The sequence below is a fragment of the Eptatretus burgeri genome, unplaced genomic scaffold (assembly GCF_056783735.1).
Source record: "Eptatretus burgeri isolate ZD-2024b unplaced genomic scaffold, Ebu_testis_v1 Ebu_testis_scaffold_3155, whole genome shotgun sequence".
NCBI lineage: Eukaryota > Metazoa > Chordata > Myxini > Myxiniformes > Myxinidae > Eptatretus > Eptatretus burgeri.
This window is the reverse complement of record NW_028225103.1, coordinates 279925-302500: the sequence shown is the minus strand read 5'-3', so window position 1 is coordinate 302500 and position 22576 is coordinate 279925. Positions and strand designations below refer to the sequence as shown.

At 46.0% G+C, this 22576-nt stretch overlaps 2 protein-coding genes and 1 long non-coding RNA gene across 7 annotated transcripts in view; all 3 read right to left on the bottom strand.

The window, feature by feature from the left end:
- LOC147006723 (uncharacterized) overlaps window positions 1–471 on the bottom strand; it is a 6371-nt gene extending 5900 nt beyond the window's left edge. The window contains exon 1 of the long non-coding RNA XR_015054631.1: window positions 1–471. This exon is cut by the window's left edge and continues 343 nt beyond it. This is a non-coding gene — a long non-coding RNA (uncharacterized LOC147006723).
- Window positions 472–4498: 4027 nt separating this feature from the next.
- LOC147006722 (F-box/LRR-repeat protein 4-like) lies at window positions 4499–16793 on the bottom strand. The gene is made up of 8 exons (XM_085868004.1): window positions 16560–16793; window positions 15970–16214; window positions 11189–11402; window positions 10823–10894; window positions 10084–10277; window positions 6514–6541; window positions 5192–5360; window positions 4499–4662 (listed from the first exon to the last, which is right to left on the bottom strand). The coding sequence occupies exons 1-8, from the start codon at window positions 16791–16793 to the stop codon at window positions 4499–4501; spliced, it is 1320 nt and encodes a 439-aa protein (XP_085724130.1).
- LOC147006721 (F-box/LRR-repeat protein 4-like) overlaps window positions 16661–22576 on the bottom strand; it is a 33351-nt gene continuing 27435 nt past the window's right edge. For 4 of the 5 annotated variants that reach the window (XM_085868065.1, XM_085868060.1, XM_085868062.1 and 1 more), the window contains one exon: window positions 16661–16935. In XM_085868065.1, coding sequence (XP_085724191.1) covers window positions 16805–16935 — 131 coding nt within the window. In that variant the 3' untranslated portion in view covers window positions 16661–16804. Of the gene's footprint in view, window positions 16936–19623; window positions 19867–22576 lie in introns of those variants that run through there. The other variant, XM_085868061.1, reaches the window with a different exon arrangement.

The following is a 22576-nucleotide window of genomic DNA, read 5'->3' as shown; positions in this document are numbered from 1 at the left end:
TCTACGAAAATCTACATTTGAACAAATTCCAAATCACTGCCACCTTCATTCGAACGTCAGGCATGGGCAACCAGTTCGTGAAAGACTTAATTTTGTTTTTTCCTCGAGGGAATTAATTTCTCCCCGGACATACGTCACTCCGACGCAGAGTGTTGGCGAAGCAGCTCTAGACAAGTCACGACACCGGCTTCAACGTCCACCGGTGGGATCCTGAACGTCCTTTTGTAAGGGAACTCGAGTACCCTGGAATGTCGATCTCATGTCCCCATGGATGACGTGAAACACTCATGATGAACCACAGAGCTGAGGATATAATAATATAAATCGTTTAATGATTCGATCCGAGACGAGTCAGGAGGTGCGATCTCATCTTGTGAGCCGCGCAAAGCCATTTACTAACTCTATAGATTGCATATGATACATCGTGATGAGGAATTGTATGTAATATATAAATGACGCCCGACGTGTGAATTCCACGTACGTTCGCCGTGCACACTCAAGGTGAAGCACACTGAGAGATTATAACCAGTGTGACCTTTTCCAACGCGTGACCTCACGCAGGTTGTAATGAACGATCACCGGTTATCGGAGGCCGGTTAACTTGACAATGGCTGACTCCTGTATGCAATGATCCGTCTCGTCGATTCCGTTCGCCTAAATGTCTGGATGAACGAACATTACCCCCTTGTGGTCCTTAAAAGAAGAACATACGAGTTTACAAATCTTGCGAGTGCGCCGACAAGGACCGGAATTCAAAGTATTTCGTCACGTGACCTGGACGTAGCCAATAGCGAGACACGTAATGGAGGCGTCTCCTTCATGGCGAGAAAACAGTGTATTTACGAAATAACGAAACTTTAAAAAGGTTAACCTTGCAATAGTTACGTGAACTTTTCGAAACTTTAAAGCAAATGTCAGAATAGATCTATTTAAATGTTCATTAAAGTCGTTTTCAACAGGTACCATCAATGTGAGGATGTCGCCCGGTGCTCAGCATTTAAGACGATCCAAGTTGTCAACATTTAAAATTATATGCAACTGATTTCGTCAGTGGAAGTGGCTGCAATCCACTTCATGACCATATCTTTGGAATGATTCGATGTCCTCTGCTCTCCACGTGCATCATGAAGCCCACAGACTGAGGAAAAAAGGGGCTCAGAACCCGGGACCCCCCCCCCCGTTGGGCGAAAAAGGGGCTCAGAACCCGGGACCCCCCGTTGGGCGAAAAAGGGGCTCAGAACCCGGGACCCCCCCCCCGTTGGGCGAAAAAGGGGCTTGGAACCCGGACCCCCTCCCTGTTGGGCGAAAAAAGGGCGAGCAACCCGGGACCCCCTTGGGGGAAAAAAGAGGCTCGCAACCCTGGACCCCCTCCCCATTGGGGAAAAAGGGGCTTGGAACCCGGGACCCCCTCCCCGTTGGGCGAAAAAGGGGCGAGCAACCCGGGACCCCCTTGGGGGAAAAAAGAGGCTCGCAACCCTGGACCCCCTCCCCATTGTGGAAAAAGGGGCTTGGAACCCGGGACCCCTCCCCGTTGGGCGAAAAAGGGACGAGCAACCCGGGACCCCCTTGGGGGAAAAAAGAGGCTCGCAACCCTGGACCCCCTCCCCATTGGGGAAAAAAGGGGCTCGCAACCCGGGACCCCGTTGGGGAAAAAAGGGGCTTGCAACCCCGGACCCCCGTTGGGGAAAAAAAGGGGCTCGCAACCCGGGACCCCCGTGGGGGAAAATAGAGGCTCGCAACCCGGGACCCCCGTTGGGGAAAAAAGGGGCGAGCAACCCGGGACCCCCGTTGGGGAAAAAAGGGGCTCGCAGCCCGGGACCCCCGTGGGGGAAAAAAGGGGCTCGCAACCCGGGACCCCCGTTGGGGAAAAAAAGGGGCTCGCAACCCAGGACCCCCTCCCCGTTGGGGGAAAAAGGGGCTCAGACCCAGCTCCCGAACCCCTTTTTCCCACGGTGGGTTCCGAACCCCTTTTTCCCACGGTGGTACCATCATGACCATCATCACCATATACGGACCATCATGCCAAGTATACGGACCACCATGCCAGGTATACGGACCACCATGCCAGGTATACGGACCACCATGCCAGGTATACGGACCACCATGCCAGGTATACGGACCACCATGCCAGGTATACGGACCACCATGCCAGGTATACGGACCACCATGCCAGGTATACGGACCACCATGCCAGGTATACGGACCATCATGCCAGGTATTCGGACCATCATGCCAAGTATACGGACCATCATGCCAGGTATTCGGACCATCATGCCAAGTATACGGAACATTATGCCAGGTATACGGACCACCATGCCAGGTATACGGACCACCATGCCAGGTATACGGACCATCATGCCAGGTATACGGACCACCATGCCAGGTATACGGACCATCATGCCAGGTATACGGACCATCATGCCAGGTATTCGGACCATCATGCCAAGTATACGGACCATCATGCCAGGTATACGGACCATCATGCCAGGTATACAGACCATCATGCCAGGTATACGGACCATCATGCCAGGTATACGGACCATCAAGCCAGGTATAAGGACCATCAAGTCAGATACACGGACCGTCGAACAGCTCACTGTGCAAACCCACGGATCCTTCCGCAGTCGACGTGGACCTTCAGTTCTTAAGTGATTACCTCAAAACTGCTCCAAACCTTCAGTTCATGCGTACATGAGAACACTCGGGGATGTTGTGTCGATGGTGGAACGGCACGATCGCGTGGAGGAGGTGTTTACCTGGGTGCGTGTTTCAGCACGACCTGGGCTACAGCGACACTCTCTCGACGTCGGGGTGCCACTCCTTGTAGCTTCCTGAAGCAGCCCCGACGTGCTTACGTTCGGTCGGTTCCCAGTCGGTAGGAAACATTGTGGAGACCAAATCACCCTCTGAATGTCCCTCTCATGACGGTGACTTCCGAATGTCTTCCTCGAGGAGGTACCGCCAAATGTCCCCGTGGTGGGTCCTGTGTATGCGGAAGGGGTACAACACGTGCGACTCGCACGCACCAAAGAGCTTGAGCGGTTGCGTCACGTGTCCGGTCCAGTCCGAGTTTTGATTGCTTTGTATTGGCTGGTATTGATTCCTGAGTATTGCTTGTTGGATACGAGTCTTCACTGAACACCTGTGTATTAAACGTTCTGCAGGGTTTGTCCCACAGGTACGCCTGATTAGTTTCCGTGCCTTCGTATACTGGGTAGTTTACTGAAAGCGATACTCATTACACATTGACATTCTGTTTGGATTTCCATATTCTAGGTGACGTCATAGTTTGTTAACGACGTCACGGGTTGTTTGTTCTTACGAGTTTGTGTCTTGCACTTGAATTGTTTGCATGATGTATACGATTGCCGATTTTCTCATTGTTAATAAAGTTTACTTCTGTTTACTTCATGCTTTTGTCCACCCACTCCCCCGATAATGTGTGAGATGGGGGAAAATTAAAATGAGCTCCAACCGTTCGATCAACCAATCGTCCAACAAACTGAATGACCGTATGACCAACCGTCTGACCGACCACCCAATGAACCGACTGACCACCCAACCAATCATCTGACCAACTGACCGTCCTACCAACCGTCTCAAGGAGATGGGGATAGGCCAGGCATCTGCCTGGGGGATGGCCAGATGGAGGTCCCTGGAGTATCACGCGTGAAGTGGACGCAGCGACGCGCTGCTCCGGCGCATGCTCCCATACCTAACCTGACCTTTCATCAAGAGTATGCGGAGACCTATCTCCAGCACCCTGTGCAAATTACACACTGGTGACCCGTCCATTGGGGAATATTGGGTGTTTGGGAATATTGGGCTTTTGAGGAAAAATTGGAGTTGTTCGAGGACAACACGGACAGATGTGACGTGTTTTTGGCGGCAAACTGGATAGATGAAGATCTGCAGGTGAGTTTATTTTTGGCCGTTGTGGGATCAGACGCATTCAAGTTAGTGAAGAACTTGTGTGACCCAGCCCGGCCAACATGGAGAACCTACGATCAGCTGAACGCCTTGTGAACAGAGCATTACACGACTAAACCGACCGTGATAGCAGAACGACATAAATTTTGTACCTTTTTCCAGGGACGTCCGAAAATCCTCCACGAACCTTGGACCATGTAGAAAATAAAACAAAGAGTCTTTGCATCTGTTGTCAAAATCTGCAGGGCTAAAAGGTAAAAGAATAACACTCCAAAAAGGGTGCTGTGAGTTTGGTAACATTTATTGGCACAACATTTATCAATTTGAACGATTGGTGGATTATATTGATAAACCAAAAGTAATCCTTTCAGATGATTTCTCATCAACAAAAAAACATTCGTAAAACGTCACATTTGATAAACGTGTTCATCACACCACACTTGCGCCTTTGGTTCTAATTAAGTTCAGCATTTGGACGATCATCACCGACATGATGCAATCGGTTTCTCATGCATGGATCACGTGTTTGCTCCTCAGGTGTTTGCAGCTCTGAACGGCTCATGTGACCTCACTGGTAGATGTTGTACTTGATGTAGACGTGTGGAAAGCGATGTGCCAGTTTGAAGGCCATCACCTCATCAATCCGGTAGCAGAAGGAAACGTCAAGGAAGCGCATCTGCCGACAGGTATCGAGCAGGTGAAACAGCCCTCCAACGGTCACCAGCGGAGTGCCTGCCACACGCACACAGATATAAACGCTCCAATGAATGACAAACAAGGGTGAAAATAGCTCACAGTCATCTGGAGCTTTGGTGTGCAGTTAACACAGTACGAAACGACAGTACAACAACACTCAGCGGAGCGCATACATCCACCAGGACGATAAGGACAAATTGATTCAATTTTGGTGAACATCTGGAACCGGATACGAGAATTTTTGGAGTGGTTCTTCACCATTGAGAGATTGGTGATCAAAACCGATATCTCAAAACGTTATATGGACGGATTCGGATGAAATTTGGTGGATGAGATGTGTCGGTGACAAGAACAAGCCGATAAGATTTTGGTTCAGGTCCCAATGAAGATCCAGCCTATCAGTGGACGACAAAACGTAAACGGTTCAGTCTGGAGGAGGTACATACTCTACCAAGTGCCGTATTCATTTCCACTTGCAATATATATTTTCCTTCTACATCGAACAACCTCTGTGACCCTCTTGGATCCATCCACATCAGTTCCATCATCTCCTCAATTACCGTACCAGGTATGTCGAGCTGCTCCAGTAAAGGGCAGTGATTGGCGAGCGATTCAAGGTCAGTGTCGCTGACGGAGCGGTTAGCCGTTAACACCAGTCTGCGCAGTCTGGGCAGCTCTCGCAACATCTCACCGATGTCTGCCCGCACATTCCTGCACCAGCCAAGGTCCAGGTCCTGTATGGAACAATTCAATCAACATAAGTCATGTGTGCAGTTTATTAATTCCCATTAATTCTAAAACTGCATTGTACAATTAGAGAGGCATTATAGCCACAAGTGTTTCCGAAAAAATATAACTTGACAAAACAACAAGCCCAACAAAACCATTTAGCATTCTAAGTTTTCAAGACATTGGAAGGAAGAAACAAGAAAGAGATTTAAAACGATGAAGGAAGGGGAGGGAAGGGAGTGTGATGAGGAGGAGAGTTGGTTGTTTTCAGTCACGTGATAAATGCTGTGTAAACCAGAAGGGCACTCGGAAGAGAGCGTACCTCTGCCAGCCTGATCAGTTTACGTCTTGTGTCGAACTGATCGGCAGGATATGGATTTGGACATGAACTAAAATTTAATCGGCTTGTTCTTGTCAACCAACCAACTCATCCAACAAGTTTTGTCCGAATCCATACGTAACTTTTTGAGATATCCTGCTTTATGTCACTTTAGGACCGATCTCACAATGGCAAAGAATGACTCAAAAACCTCTTTGATCCAGAACCAGATGTGGATCTTCACCAAAACCTAATCATTTTGTCGTGGTGTCACACAGCCAAGCTCCCCAGCAAATTTCGTCCGAATCCAGCCACAACTTTTTGAGATATTTTATTCACAAAGAAACAAACAAGCAGCCAAGCAAGCAAACAAACCGACAGACAGACTGGGATGAAAACATAACCTTCATCCACCTTCGGTGGCAGAGGTAATGAAAATGTAACGCTGTGAAATGATGACTTGTGTGTGTGTGTAACAAAGTAATTCTTTGTTCATATTTCCAACCTCTCTCAATTGTCTTTTCCTTTGTTGGTCCGACATAGTGCACAAGTACAGTTAGACGGGAAGTTGTACCCCACCTGATTTACTCCACCAGCGGATGCTGCACCTACCTGCTCCGCTCAGAAGATTACCAGGTGTTGTGCCGAGGGTGTGGCCTCGAGTTCGGTTGCCATGCCAATAGAAAGGTATCACAGAAACAGACAAGCATGAACCTGCGAAGCGAGGAGTCTAAATCAAGCGACTGCGGCTGTGTAAGAAATACAGCCCATTGGATCACGGATTTATCTGTGGTTGGCGGCCTCAGGAACGGGTGTTGGGGAGAAACTCGAGTGCTTACCCTCTTGGTGAGCTCAGAACCCCAGGCCCTAACAATAACATTGAGAGTGGTTGTGTCGGGTACCGGACAACGCTCGTGCCAACGACGATGCCATCCTACGCCACCTGTTCCGATGACGATGCCGCCCTACTCCGCCCGTTGCGGTGATGATGCTGTCCTATTTTATCATTTTTATCAAACTATATTTCTCATGGCGAGTTTGTCCCAAGAACTGCCACTCATAACTGCAAGCAGTCATTTCTACGTGGATGCTCACAAAAATGCGAGCCATGATGAATGAAGTTTGATAAGTATGACGTCATAGTTCACAAGGTTTGCTGGCCATATTTGAGAGAAGGAAAACGTTTAAAAATGTCTTTCTCTGGAACCACTTTACTGATTGAAGCAAAACTTTAAATATATCCACTACCCATGTGGAAACAGGTGCGATCACAATGACATCATAGGTCATATGGTTTGTTTGAAGGAAGATTGAAGGAAAATGTTTCTAAATCATTTTCTCTGAAACCACTTAATTGATAACGTTTTAGTTATCAAACTTTTATCATGTTATTGGTACTCAATGATGCACCTAAAGTTTTGCATCGATTGGTTCAGTGGTTTGATAGAAGAAGATTTTTCAACCTTTTAACTTCAATCCAATATCACTGAGAGGACACGTGACCTATTTGGTTTTTGCTCTCAAACCTCAACTGTCATGGTTAGTCGATCATAGATAAATATGAAGTTTCTCGTCGATCTGTAAAGCGGTTTCAGAGTAGAAGATTTTTTAAAGGATTTGAATTTTTCAATTTAAAATGACTGACTGACCACGTGACATCACAACGTGAAAACATGCCTCAAATTGGGAAGTCGATCACACATATAAAGTTTTGCATTGATCAGATAAGGAGTGATTTTGTGTTAAATATGGCTGCCAAACAAATCTGCAGACAGAGCGGGGGGAGGGGGGGAGTGCAAGACCGGAGAGAGACGGGAGATGACAGAAAGACCACCGACCTGCCTGCGGTGAGAGAGTGAGAGACCCAAAGACTCAGCCTCACCACGGGAAATTCCAATGATCCGAAATGCCTTGGTTTCCACAGCGTGAAGCCGAGAAAGGTGAGAGGCAGGAGCACCAGCCCAGAGAGGAGGGCAGTCCTCCATTAGGCTGTGGAAGAAAGCTTTGTATGTGGTCAGGAGCTCAGGTGGGCCGAGGACTTCTTCCGGAGGATTGTTGAGAAAGTGGATGGGGTGGCGGGGGGGGGGGTGCGGGGTTCAGACTGTCCTTTCCGAGAGACAAAGTGAGAGTGTGAGATTTGTCAGGATTGAAAGACAAGTTCCATGTGTTGGACCAGTTTGTGATTTTATCCAGATCTGCAGAGAGTGAAGAAGCCGCTGCTTGCCTGTCTGAGGGATGACAGATGGTACAGCAGAGGGTGGAGCCATCAGCAAAGAGATAAAGAGGATTTTCCAGAGAGTCGAAGAGATCATTGATGAAAACCAGAAAAAGAACAGGGCCCAGAATGCAACCTTGAGGAACTCCAGCCTGGACATCAAGAGAGGATGTCTCGGGATATGGCTCTGATTTCATATCTCGCATTGAGGACGTCCATCCATTGTTGGGAGAGCAGAAGCAGCATATCTAGGGTAGAGTGACCTGGTCTGAAACCAAATTGATGATAGGAAATCAAGCCATTGGAGAAGAGGAAGGATTTAATGTCTGAAGCGATGATGGATTCCATGACCTTGCTGATGATTGCGAGAAGGCTGATTGGTCTGTCGTTGCAGGGATTTGTTTTTGCACCTTTTTTATGCAGAGCGGTATTGTTTTCTGATTTCCAAGAAGACGGCACATGACCTTGAGCAAAAGAGAGGGTGAATGGAACAAAGGGAGGTTGAGCAAGAGCAGAGGGGCAGGTTTTTACGACACGTGGGCTGATGGCATCTGGACCGGTTGCAGAATCTGAGTCGAGGTATGACAGCAAGCTCTCCACCTCTCAGGAGAAAAGGACACAGAGTCCAGGTACAGGTGGGTGCGACTGGGAAAGGTGGGTCGAGAAAGCGATGGGTTTTGGACACCAGATTTCGATGCAAACACCGAGATGAGGCATTTCGCCTTTTCACGTGCGGTATCAGCAGTGCGGGAGAGGATGAAGGGGATAGAGGGGGAACATTCACCAGAAACAGTTTTGATTCGATGGCACGAGGATTTCGAGGAGGGAGAGAGGTTTGAGAGTTCAGACTTGAGATTAGAAAGTTGGTCTTTTGTGGCTCTCCTGAGGGAAGACACACACTTGCTCCGAGCTTTATGGAAGGAACAGAGATTACTCTCAGTTGGTAAGCCTTCCATGAGGCAAAGCCAAGTTGTTTCAGGACAACTGCCTCACCTGGAGAGTGAGAAACCAGCTTCAGTGAACCATGGGCGGAAGGAAGGGTCGTACAACTGAAGACGACAGAGGATAAATATGTGCATGAGGGAGAGCAAGTTTCTTAGAAAGAATTCCCAGAATGAGTTGATGGAGAAAGGAGAGATGGTAGACCAGTCTGGAAGTTTGATGACTGCTTGGAGACCCTGCCAGTCAAACTGAGTGAAATGCCAGACTTCATAGCGCTGAGTTGGTTCTCTGATAACAGCCAGAGAGATGTACACTTTGACAAGCATGTGGTCAAAAGAACCGATTGGAGCAGAGGAAGGACAGCAGATATTTTCAGAGAAATTTGTCAAAATCAGATCCAGAAGAGATGGAGTACCATTGGTTGAGATCCCAGTCGGGAAGTTGACCGAATGAGTCAGTCCCAATGATTCGCAGAAGTCTTTTCCAAAAGTGCCATGACGGGTGAGAGAGGTACCCACACCAAGCCAACTGGAATGATGACAATTGTAGTTGCCACATACGAGGAAGAGAGAGTTGAGATGAGAAGATCGAAGTTGGTCCATGTTTTCGGAAAGTGAGGTGTAAATGGAGTCATCACTGTTTGGTGGACGGTACAATAGCCATATAAACATGAGGTGGCAGTGGAGGTGAAGTCGTATTCAGAGGTATTCCTGGGGGAGTGATGGAGAGTGAGAAATGAAGTCTTTGATGAAGAGAGCAACTCCACCAGGACGAGGCTCAAGGCTGTCATACCGGAGGAGGGAGTCACCAGGGAGAGATACTTGGGAGTCAGAGACTTCTTGAGGGAGGAAAGATTCTGTTTGGCAGATTATGTCAAGTTTGGCAGTGGCAACCTGTGTGGAAAGATGTCAGGTTTGAGCGAAGGCCGTGGATATTTGAGGTCCATGCTGTTAATGAAGAGGGACGGGAGGAGGCTTTTGGTGCAGGGGAGGAGAGGGGGGATAGTAGGACAAGGGAGGAGGGTGGGAGGTCAGTAGAGTTGTTGAAAGAGTGTAGGGGTTGGAGAAGAGCTTGGGGAGAGGGCCGGATGAGGAGGAGAAAAGGATCTTTGGTGCTGGGTTGAGGCACAATGGGGGGTAATAAGTAACACAATGGGGGTAACACCAAATATTTCTTTCTCCTTATTCAAAAACAGAAACTTTCAAGCATTGTGTCCGTGTTTCTCTCAGGCCATGTACCTCAATATCCTTACAACGGGATGTCAGGTGTGAAAATCCGACCTCCGTCAGCCCGATGGATCTCCACATATCGAGCGAGCGAAGCTGTTGGCAGTTTGAGGCCAGACTGAGTAAGACCATGTCGGGATTTTTCACCTGAGGTTGGAAAGATGAGGAACATGCATCGTGACACCCATTGCTGCAGGGGAAGGAAATGCTTCTGCGAATCCTACAACACATGGGACATTCAAACTCAAACAAATCTCCAACAAAGATGTCATCAGCGGCAGTGTACGACAAACATACAGTCCGCGTCTCCTTTCTTATTTCAGGCACGGGCTTTGATTAAAATTTAATTCCTTCATTATCCCGAAGCTTTTTGAAAAAAACAGTTGGGTATTGTAATTGGCTTTGTCTGTCTGTCCGTCCGTCCGTCCATCCGCCGTACTTTCTCCTCCTAAACAGATGGGCAGAAATTCACCAAATTTGGTAGTTGTGATCACCACAATGGCAAGAATGTACAGGAACACAATCATTTTTCGTCATTCCCCCCCCATCCCCGGGGCAGGGTCAACAACCAAAAAATGCAAATTTTAACATGTTTAATCATAGCCACACATAGACTGTGTTTATATTTATGTGACGAGGAAACAAAATATCGAGGAAAAATGAACTCATCCCAAGCTGGAAGTAATTCAGTTTGTCTTCACAATCATAAGGGACAATCATTTGACTGTAAAACACCTCTGCGGTGGAACAAAGAGGTGCACGTACCTCAGAACAGTCTCCGAGGTTGAGGTGCCTCAACTCCGTGCACTTGGAAATGATTGACAGAATACTCTCTGTCTGAAACAAGATGGGAGAACGATGTCATCCTTTAACTCATCCTTTAAGATTCAAAAAAAATCTCACAGGCAGTCGACCATGTAAATTGAAGAAGGGCACTACCAAGGGCATCGATCTTGCCGAGTTCAATGGGATATGGAAGCAAAGTAAACGGGAAATGTATGAAATTTCTGCTTCATATGTTCCTCTCGATTTCACATTTGCATGAAAAAAAATTCAGATTTACTCACAATGGTTTTATAAGTGACAAAATTGCGAGAAAGTAAACGAACATAAACTCCGTGAACAGCTTACATTGATCTGCGTTCTGTGCAGGACGAGGCGTTGTAGCCCCTGCAAGGACGAGAGCTGCCTGAATTCTCCGGGTGCTATTCCGTCACATGACGACAGGTCCAGGTCACGAAGGTTTGGGCAGTGTTTGATTACAGATTCCAAGGATTTGTTTGTGATCCAATGGCAGTTTGCCAGCTCCAGGTGCAGTAGGTGCTCAGACCACTCACCCAGGAGACTGAAAAAGTACCGCAAGAACACATTGGGATGGTGTTTTAAACAAAGCAGTGAGAGAGAAGACGAACTTCAAAACCAACTCAACATCGACCCAAGTTTGCGACAATGGTGGAAAATTTATTTTTAAATCTTGGCCCTATGTTTTTTGTAGTTTGGCTGTGGCTCAATTGAGCCTGATGATTGATTTAAACTTCACAAACAAAGGCTTTTATCCCATTAAATAAATATATTAGCAAAAACCGAGATGAAGGACAATGACTAATTTAAAAGCTCATCAGAAACATGATTATTGCATTCCTCTATGAGTATGTGTCTGTTCTGTGGTTCGGTATTAATTATTCCCATGTGTGAGTGTTAATTGATTGAAGCTTGTGTCATCCCAAATATGACCCCATGGACATGCATATAAGGTCCATGAGGACATAAATGATACAGCTCTGTATTCTTATTGCTCCTTAAACTTATAGCTAACAACACACTTACGTCTTTGAATGCTTGTGAAGGTATAAAGTCTATTGCAAAGCATTGAAATTAACCAAAGTCGTTTTGTCACCACATGTGGAGTTGTTCACCATGAAGGATCATGGGTAAAATGATCTCACCCAGAGTTGAGGTAACGTCCTTAAAAAGAAGAAGCAGCCAACAACATTTGCCTTGGCACGATAGCAACATATACTGCCCTAGGCTAAGCGCATGGAAGTGGTTACCACCCCTATTTTAGGGCATACCCTGACTTGAGTGGCATTTTTGAAAGTCACAAAGACTACTACTGGTCATGAAATTTGGTTCATTGAACAGACAGTGTTCCATATGACCTTAAAATATATAGGTTCATGGGTTTATGATGTATATTACTGAATCTTCAGGATTTTTATTGAATATACATGCCCAGTATTGGCCTTTTTTCTTGTTTCACCTTCAAATATGACATATATTAGACCATGCAAAATACAACATATAAAACATTCGATATGAAATTTCTCATCCAATCAAAAGGTTGTCACCCATCATCTGAGAAAATCAGAATTTGTGTCGGTCAGTGGTGGATTCGCATGATATATACACATTCTGGCATATTTTTAATTTTTCTTGTTTTATTGCCCTTTTAGAGCCTGGGACTATGAAATCCCCTAACAAAATGACTAGTTTATCAATAACTCATATTTACTTGTCTTAAATTATTCAACTTATTCCCAATAATTAATCAATGTAAAAAAATTGAGATTATCCGGGTGGATACTCAATTATAGCGGCTTGACCAAACTTTCTAACCCAAATGTCCGACTGCACGTCACGTTTTAAAAAAAAAAATGCTTTTATTCTTTTGTGTATCAGATTATTTTCACTAAAATTTAAATATATACAGTGATATAGATATAATAGTATAAAAAATATTGAAAACATGCATGGCTTTGGTTTAGAGTAATTTTGCATTTTTGCATTTTTGTCCGACTGCACGTCACACTTTTTTGAATTTCATTAAAAAATTAATTTTCTTTTAAAAAATGTTAAAAAAAATTTTCCAGGTATTTAAAAAATATTTTATGAATTTAGAAGGCAGTTAAAATAGTTTTGGAGAATTTAGAGAGCTTTTTGTTACTCCCAGAATTGATTGAATTGAAAATTTACATCCAAGAATTTGTTCGATAAATCTTCTCTCTTTTCGTGCTTTTCAGCATCTGACAGTCACTGAATAGAGCAGTAATAAAAAAATAGGACTGTATTATTTCTTAATAATTCCAGAAATTGGTATTTTGATTATTAGATTAGTTGCTAGAATAAGTTACATACTATGACCTTCAGTTATTTTGCCAAAAAGAGAAAAAAAGAAAAATTAGGTAATTTCATTGAAAACTCGCAAAACCATCAGAATAGGTACCCCTTCTTCAAAGTATGATATTTCGGTATATCTGTAATTAAGCTATACGGTTTTTTGTTCTGAACTCAGTTAGACTTACACTTTCAGGAAAATGTAGTGAGAAGGCAATGGAACAAACTTCATTTTTTGACATTTTTGAAACAGAGTGGTAACCACTTACATGCACTTAGCCCCAAAGGATGAGGGAGCCCCTTGCCCTGTGAATCGAACTGCTCGCTTGCAATCAAACCACAATTGAGTGGGAGATGAATTCCCGTGCTTGCACATGGAGACGGTGTTCCCATGCTCGCACCCAAACCATATATGGTGTTCTGCGAATGAAAAAGCTGAGGAATATTGAGTGATGTGTAGTTTTGTGAAGATAATATTGCTGTTGTTGTTACTGATGATGTACTGTTGTTTGTCCGACCCATGACCCTCTTTCCCCCTTTCTCTGCAAATATTTTTTTTGCTTTATAAAGCTCGGGTTGTGAACAAAACTCTGAGAGAAAGAGGTTCACAACAGCTCATCTTGGTGTTGCTCTGTGAATTTGTTTCTTCCCGTGTTCACCTGAATAAATGGTTCAATTCTCATTGGGACTGGAGTTACTGGAGTGATTCCAATGGAGGTTCGAGTAATTCCACCACGGAACAATACCGGGCTTTGTCGCCTCTTCAAAGGATGAAAGCTGCCCACAAGTTATCAGGGGGATAAAGACCCCAATTGAAGACACGACTTCATTGAAAATGTTTGGTTCATATGCTGATCCCTCGACGTCGTGGAAAAAATTGACAAAAGGAGATATTTGTGCTCCTCCTAGCGGTCGCGTCACGTTTTTCTCGGTACTGTGACCTGGACTGAAAGAAACTTCGTACCTGTAAGAGTGCATCGCACATAGTGGCAATAGTCAACTTTCAACTCTGAAGCAGAATAAACACTTTTCGTTGAGACGGGGGTGAGGGATGAAGAGACGGGGGCAGGGAGTGAAGAGGCGGGGGCAAGGTAAGCAAATTTTCGGGTGGGGGTAAGCAAATTACAAGCGGGAGACGGGGGATGGGGTGGGGGATGAGTGGAGGGGCTGGGGTGAATTAGGCGGGGTTGAGTGTGAGGGGGTGGACAGGGGGCGAGGGCCCGGGGGCAAGTTTGGCAGGGAATCAAGAGACGGGGGGCGGGGAGTGAAGAGGCGGGGGCGGGCCAATTACATTTTGGGGTGGGGGTAAGCAAATTGAAGGCGGGGGTGGGAGTCGGTGGGGGGAATGGGACAGGGGCGGGGATGAGTAGCCGGGGGCAAGCACGCCCTGTGCAGTCCATGTCCCTCGAGTGTGGGTGAGCTGGTGAGGATGGTTGAATGAACGGAATCCGTCTGTGACAGGGTTTCGGCTAGTAATAATGAATGTCACAGTGTGTGACAGTGTGTGTGTCCCCAATGACTTCAAAACCATGAAACTTACCAACCTGATACTTTGCATGCAGACGAAGGGAACTCCGAGGGAGTGCATTGGTGATCATAGGGTGTTTGGTTTAATTAAAACACCCCATTTTGAAAAAAATTAACAGCCTTAAATAATTCTATCCTTTTCCAGCACCGAGGCTACCTCACTCTCCCTCACTGGGGTCTTCATTCGCTATATTTTTGGCCTGCTCAACGATGCCTTGACTTGAAACAGGCTGCAACAGTTTCTCAACAATAAAGTTATTTTTTCACTTTCCTCACTCATATCATCGAATGCCTGTTCATCATCCCGACAAAGCACTGGGTACATTGTAATGCTTATGAACGAACACCTGGAGACACCAGCATTCCTCGCTTTATTTCATTTCCGCATCTGCCTTAACCTCGACATTCGTCAATCTGAACCAAATTACAAAATTTAAACTCAGGAATTCAACTTATCAGCAATGCAGGGATTATCAGCAGCCGAAGACGAACATGAAAAAAAGTTTTAATTCGTCCAATTCGGACATTGTTTGATATTCTGGGCGTCTCGGGGTACGTGTATGTATCAATTACCGATCGACGATACGTATGGAAATACCCAAACAAAAAGAAACGGATGGGCCAATCCCCACCAACTTTAACATACTTGCTAGTGGTTCCCAGGGTCAGGTCAAGGGAACAACCCACCCCCAAATCCAATCTCCTTCCCCTCTTCCAAATAAATTATCTGTATGTATGGTTGTGTCGGTCTGAAAATCATGGGAAAAAAAACAGCAAGGCCAATCCCTCCCAAATTTAGCAAACTTATTGGGGGTTCCCAGGGTCAGGTCACGTGAAGAACCCCTCGAACCGCTGCAAGATGGTGTGTGTGTGTGTGTGTGTGTGTGTGTGTGTGTGTGTGTGTGTGTGTGTGTGTGTGTGTGTGTGTGTGTGTGCGTGTGTGCGTGTGTGTGTTTGTAAATCTGAAAATGAAGGAATTAAACTCAAAGAAAGAAACGAGGCCATTTGGCCTTCACTGCCGTGGTACACTCACGGGTATTTTTTCTGTTGGTTTTTTTGTTCTTGCAACAGCTTTACAAATCGATCTCATTGATGGTTTACCAAAGTCTAAATAACCCGATCTTGATTTTTTATGTCGACTAAGTTTGTTGGTGATCGGAGAAGCGGCAAGAGAGGAGACAGGAGAGGAAACTGATCAGAATGAAAGAGAAGTGGAGATGGTTCAACGAAACCCAGGCCGTCGATTACTAACTTTGCATTTAATTACTCACTTTTTAAGGACCGTAGGACTGAATCTTCCATCGTTTCCAGTCCATGAGAGACCGAGCGAGCGTGCATGGGTGAGACGAGGCTTCAAAGCCAGAAGGTCCTCCTCACAGAGAGATGGCCAGAAAGGCTTGAGGTCCAGGTGTTTGTACATGGAAGGGTTGTAGCAGCAGTCGCGCAGGGTACGGCTGCATTGAGCGAGGCAACACAGCTCAGGGAGTGGCAGGTGAGATAAAATAATTTCGATAATCTGTCGTGGAAGTAAGGCAGCAAAAAAAAAAAAAATCGATTTTATTATCAGTGCATCAATCTGACCAACTGTCACTGTCCAGAGAGTCAAGGATGTCCATAAAATGATAAACCAGTAACTCTTAAAACAACCCAGGTAACCACTAGTGAAGCCATCAAGGACTTCCAAACACAAACAGATTTGGACATCCATTTCAATGTTGACACCATCGTCTGAAACCATTCTGAAGCCAAACAATGAGATGATGTGATCTGGAAAACCAAGTTATAAAAGAAGAAGAAAAGATGACGAGTTGGGGTTCACATCAATATCCATCGAAAGGATAAATATCCATCAATATCTCACCTCAAAAGGCAAAAGGTCAAAATATCCATTGTTTGTGAAGGGGGAAAGCTTCTCTTCCTCTTCGTTTGCCCTCCTTTCTTCCTCCACATGTTCAACCATATCTCGTCTCCTTCTTTCCATCGTGTTTCGTTTCTGCTGAAGACTTTCTGACTCAGCAAGATCTTCATTCTTGCTCTTCTTTGGTTGCATGATGTCCATCGGGATACCGTACAGAAGAACAGCAGCCAGTTCCATGTGGTAAGCGTTCAGGGAGCAACTGAACTCCACACGGAGGACGTTCGTCGCAAAACCCGGTGGTTGTATCGGTGGGGAAAACGTGAATGGGTCGTTTGGTGGAAGATTGGGGTCCACAGGGCCAGACCACAGCGTCCGCCACCTGCATCGTACATCACCAAAGTAAAATTTTTGAGGAGTGTCCTTTTGATTTTACCATGAAGTAGACATTGTGTAATAGGATGTGGCTCATGTCGAACATCTCCAATGTGAGACAAACGGATGTGTAAAAGAACATCACTCACATTATTAAATAAATTAACAAATAAATGAATGAAACTTGATGTTGTATTCAAAATTTACACAACGATCCTCTGAAGCTGTGTGAAATGTAATGGCTTGAGGATGAAGATGTTACAGTACAATAGGGGGTGGACAGGATGGTCTCGACTCCACAGGTAGGCACACTCACCTTCGAGCCGAATAGCCTGAGTTCGAATCCCGACCAAGTTACAAACTGTCATCCTGATGTTTCACAGGCAAGGTGATTCATCAATGTGTGTGTCGTCCCTCGGATGGACGTAAAATAGCCCATGGTGTCTTTTGTGAAGAGGAGCCGAGCTATTATCAACACCATGGTCAAGTTACAAATTCCTGCCACAACTCGCACAGGGCACTGCATCAGTGGCACAGCTGCACCCTCAGCCAATGACCCTGACCTGAAGACCTGTGCTGCATTCGGACAAAGAACAAGCACAATAGGACAATTATGGCGAAGACATTAACTTTACCACATCTCTATTACTCCCACACTGCAGTTGAGTGGCGAAACAACACACCACATCCACATCCACACCACACCACACCACACCACATTCACACTCCTGGTGTGAAAGCGAAATAACTCCATCGTGTAATTGAAACAAGTGCAGATGGCAACGAGACCATTTGTTCTCGTCCAACGAGATACGGTACATATTGTTGTTGATTCTCATGCAGCCTCTGGCTGCTCGTTGCATAATTTTCTAAACTGTGCTGCTGATGCAGTGCCCCTGTTACCAGTAATCTGGTACTCATTTTGCCGAACGAAGAAGGATGACAGGCTGAGTCAACCCACCCGGTGTTATTTCAACCTGATATCTTAAGCCAGCCACCTTAACCATGAAAACAACATCGGCCTTTCTGAGGACATCTCCATGCGAGATCCGGAAAAGCATTCAATCACTTAGACTTGTCGACCACAAAGTGGTCTTCAAATGGGATTTGTCAACCACGAAGAATACACACAACAAGTCTGGAGACGACTATGGTTCACGAGCGGTATTTGAAGATGGAGATTGTTTCAGAAGTCAAGGATGAGACAATGTGATAATGTTTGACCAAGTTATAAAAATGATCAACATGATGTGGTACGAGTGACAGGTTATTTGCTGCAAAATGTCGAAAACCCGGTTTCGTTCAACAACTTTCAAAATTTGACCTTTGCATAACCTTTAAAGGTCACAAAACAATGTTGTGGACATTAAAATAAGGAAACAGGATACGTGCTATAGGTTATTGGAGTTAGTTCGTCGAAAACCCGGTTCGATTCCCACAACTTTGAAAATTTGACCTTTGTGAACTTTAAAGGTCAAAGGTCAAGAATTATGACCTTTGGTGCAAAACTTCCTCTGGAACATTCCAGGAACAATACAACGTCTTATAGGTTATATGGCATTTCGCACTCCTCGGATTATCCATACGTTGATGAAATCAGCGTAAAAACAAACCTGAAGGGGGCGCCACGGGCAAGGTGTTCGAGATAGAACAAAATGGTTTCAAGACTTGAGGTGGGGAATGACCTCAAGATTATGCATAAAAAATATTGTCATCCGAGCTCTCAAAGTTTGGGCGGTCGTATGATTTTTATGTCAAAATTCGAAATTTTCTAAGTTCGTGACCTTGTGACCTTGACCTTGGGACTAAAATGAAAAATCGAGCTCCGTGGGGCTATGCAGGTTCCATTGGGCTTACCAAATACCGAAACCCTGCCAGATTCAACAAACCCCCTCAGAGAAGATGTAACTTGAAATCAGCTACCCCCGAAAAACACGTTTTTTTGGGCGTGGCTCCGCCCATAATGGGCGCACCATGCCCATTCTCGGGAAAACACAACGAGATCATGATATAAACCTCCCACCAAAATTTTAAACGAAGAAAATAAAGAACGAAGAATAAATACAACAAGGCGAACAAGCTCCTAAAAGGGGGAACCAACTCATCACGGAGGTTTTTCCTCTTGCAGCCACGCGAGCCATAATTATCGGCAACCAGGACTGTGCAGCATTTTACACATGACCCTAAGCATGATGGGATGTCAGTTGCTTAATTAACACGTGGGCTACACCTGTGTGTAAGCCGTTACTTTCAATCTACAGTCATTTACCCAGGGTTTTCGACGATTTCATCCGCTACCTGTCGATCAAATGTTATAAAAACCAGGTAACTAATCCATGTACACAACGAAGATGTTGTTGAAATCCTGTTATCATCATGCAAGACCAGTCAGAGGCTCAACATACTCCCAAAGCAAACGATAATTGGTCATTTCATCCCTTTTGGACTCGCGAGCATAAAGACTTTAAGACTCATCAGAAATTTAAACCAAAAGGGTCATTGGTACCTGTCCCCAGCAGAGTCTTCACCTTCATACCATGACCTGGCCAGAATCCGAACCACATAACCAGGGTGGTACGTCTCCAATACGAAGACCCCGGTCGGGAAGACGGGCACGTTGAAAAGTAACTCGATGAAATCGTGGCTTTTAAACCACTCGGGATTCTTGGGACAACGTCTGGGTGTCCATTGGGAAAAGCGGTCCCACCACGACCCGAATGTTCTCGGCACGGCCACGCGTATTAAGTCCACGTAGAGGGAAAATATGTTCGGTGGACCCACCACGTTGCTGATGGAATTGTGTCCTCCATACAGGGAGCTCAGGTCCAGAACATGGCTCACGTATTGAGAAAGCTCCTGATGAGGAGGCTGCGGGAACAAACCTTCAGGGTCTTCCTGCAGTCCTGGTGCTTCTCCTTGTCGTTGGTTTCTGCTGGTCCTGTTTAACAGGAAGTGCAGAGCAGGCTCAACATGCAAGTGTATTACATACAGTGGTCCACAAATCCACAATTGCGGAGTAAAATCCACAATCGCGATCCAGCACGCGTAGATCACGTGGTCATTTATTTATTGCACTTGTTGTCAGGAACTCAGATTATGTCATCACTTTCCCCCACCCAATGTATCACTCAAAAACTTACTCTCATCTTACCATAGTCCATTTCACTCGTTAAATGCTGACAGATCTACGAAAATCTACATGTGCCACCGATACTGGTTTCCAAAATCAAACTTTTGCAGCTTTGAAAAAGGCGTTGGGCATATTACAAGTGAAAATATAAATACACAGTTTACATGGCAGATAGCATCCTCTTCACTCTCTGCAGATCTGGATAAAATCACAAGCCGGTCAAGCACTTGGAATATGTCTTTCAATCGTGACAAATCTCACTCTCACAAAGTCTCTCTGAAAGGACCGTTAAGACCCGCCCCCCTCTCCCCCCCACAATCGAGTTTCTCAACAATCCCCGAAAAGAAGTCCTTCCATTCAAGCTTTTAGGTCTCACCTTCTGTCATGATCTCTTCTGGAAAAGCCACATCTCCAAGCTGGTGTCCAAAGCCAGTCGCCCACTGGGAATCCTACGTCGTGCAAAGTCCTTCCTTGTCACACCTGAGTTTCTAACCAGTACAAAGCTTCCATCCTCAGCCTGGTGCAGTGGTGCTCTCCCCTCTGTGGTGGTGAGTCTGCCTCATATCTCGCTCGACTTCATGCTGTGGAAACCAAGGCTTTTAGAAACATTGGTATCTCCCCCAATAAAGCTGATTCTTTGGGTCTCTCACTCTCTCAACGGAGGCAGGTCGGTCGTCTTTCTGTCTTCTGCAGTCTCCTCTCGGGCCTTGCCCCCCCCCGCTCTGTCCCCCCCCATATTTGCGCAGGGTGCTCAAGGTCCGCCAGCAACCCCGATCAGGTAAAACTACCAAAATCAAGACACCCCTCAACTTCACTCTTTCATTCCTCCTTTTTCCCGCCTTTCGAACAAAAACTCACACAGCCTCTTAAATCCCACTCCTCCCTCCACGTCGACAAAACAGCTGTTCACCACCATCTCTGATCTTCCTCCATCGAAAATCACGATCTTTTCTACCCCCGTCAATCCACCCCAAACCCACCTCCTTCAAATTCCCTGCTTTCTTTCCTGAAAGTCCCTGTCGTACCATATTATTGTTTACCCCGGGTACCCCGCCCCATCCCTCTCCCTTCCACAGATCTCCTGTTGTCTCTGTTTTCCACTATTTTGTGCTTCCCTCTCCACCCCTCTTGCCCCCTGTCTTGCTGTATGTTCTGTGTGTTCGCTCTTCCAAGAGCCTCACTATGGATTACAAAAAAACAACAATGGAGGCCCATCCCATTCCAGATGCTTGTATTTGGAACATTTTGGCATGGAGCTCAAAGTGCAAGGATGTGATAGAACCTGTTCAACATCACATGGATAGCCCGAGTGCTCCGCTCGGTTGCGGCCCCCATTTGGTGCCCAACGCACGTTCGTGGCCAGGGAGCGCCACCAATTGTTAATCACAGAGATGAGTCGGGTGGTGAGGGACAGAACGAATGGGGCCATTTCCGGGGACAAGTCTTTGCAAGGGCGGGGATAATACTCGGGAAAGTGTAAGTGCACCAATGGGGGAGTTGGGAAACACCGACTGACTGTCCTGATCTGACTTTGCGATCCTCCCTCATCAAACGTCTACAAAATACCCTGCGAAGGAGTGGTGGTACTTTTGGGGTCTTGGTTCAGTTCTGGGTTGTTGGAGAGAGAGAGAGAGAGAGAGAGAGAGAGAGAGAGAGAGAGAGAGAGAGAGAGAGAGAGAGAGAGAGAGAGAGAGAGAGAGAGAGAGAGAGAGACAGAGTGAGAGAGAGAGAGAGAGAGAGAGAGAGAGAGAGAGAGAGAGAGAGAGAGAGAGAGAGAGAGAGAGAGAGAGAGAGAGAGAGAGAAAGAGAGAGAGAGAGAGAGAGAGAGAGAGAGAGAGAGAGAGAGAGAGAGAGAGAGAGAGAGAGAGAGAGAGAGAGAGAGAGAGAGAGAGAGAGAGAGAGAGAGAGAGAGAGAGAGAGAGAGAGAGAGAGAGAGAGAGAGAGAGAGAGAGAGAGAGAGAGAGAGACAGAGAGAGAGAGAGAGAGAGAGAGAGAGAGAGAGAGAGAGAGAGAGAGAGAGAGAGAGAGAGAGAGAGAGAGAGAGACAGAGAGAGAGAGAGAGAGAGAGAGAGAGAGAGAGAGAGAGAGAGAGAGAGAGAGAGAGAGAGAGACAGAGACAGAGAGAGAGACAGAGAAAGAGATCTGCTTCTTCTCTATTGTTTAACAGCTATCTCCTCACACGTTTTGTGGCGTATCCTGTGAGCACAGAAGGGCAATCGACGAGGGCAAGTCCCGATAACAGTTCTTTTCAGAGCGACCCCACAGACACACACCTCTTTACATTTTGCCTCCTCCGACAACGCACTTTAGACATCCTCATTTTTTCTCTCCTCCTCCCTCACCTAAACGACTGGGAAGCATGGGCCGTCAGCCACGCCAGTTACAAAAGAGTACCCTTCAGTACTTTCGTTCTCTCTCTCTCTCTCTCTCTCTCTCTCTCTCTCTCTCTCTCTCTCTCTCTCTCTCTCTCTCTCTCTCTCTCTCTCTCTCTCTCTCTCTCTCTCTTTCTCTCTCTCTC

What these genes read in the sequence shown, in the direction of transcription:
- LOC147006722 (XM_085868004.1), bottom strand. Translation starts at nt 16,793, where the DNA reads ATGGAACTGGCTGCTGTTCTTCTGTACGGTATCCCGATGGACATCATG. An exon ending in TTGACCTTTTGCCTTTTGAG is followed by an intron (nt 16,215 to 16,559) that starts GTGAGATATTGA and finishes CTTCCACGACAG; the next exon opens with ATTATCGAAATTATTTTATC. An exon ending in GTTCTGAGCTCACCAAGAGG is followed by an intron (nt 5,361 to 6,513) that starts GTAAGCACTCGA and finishes TGTTCCATACAG; the next exon opens with GACCTGGACCTTGGCTGGTG.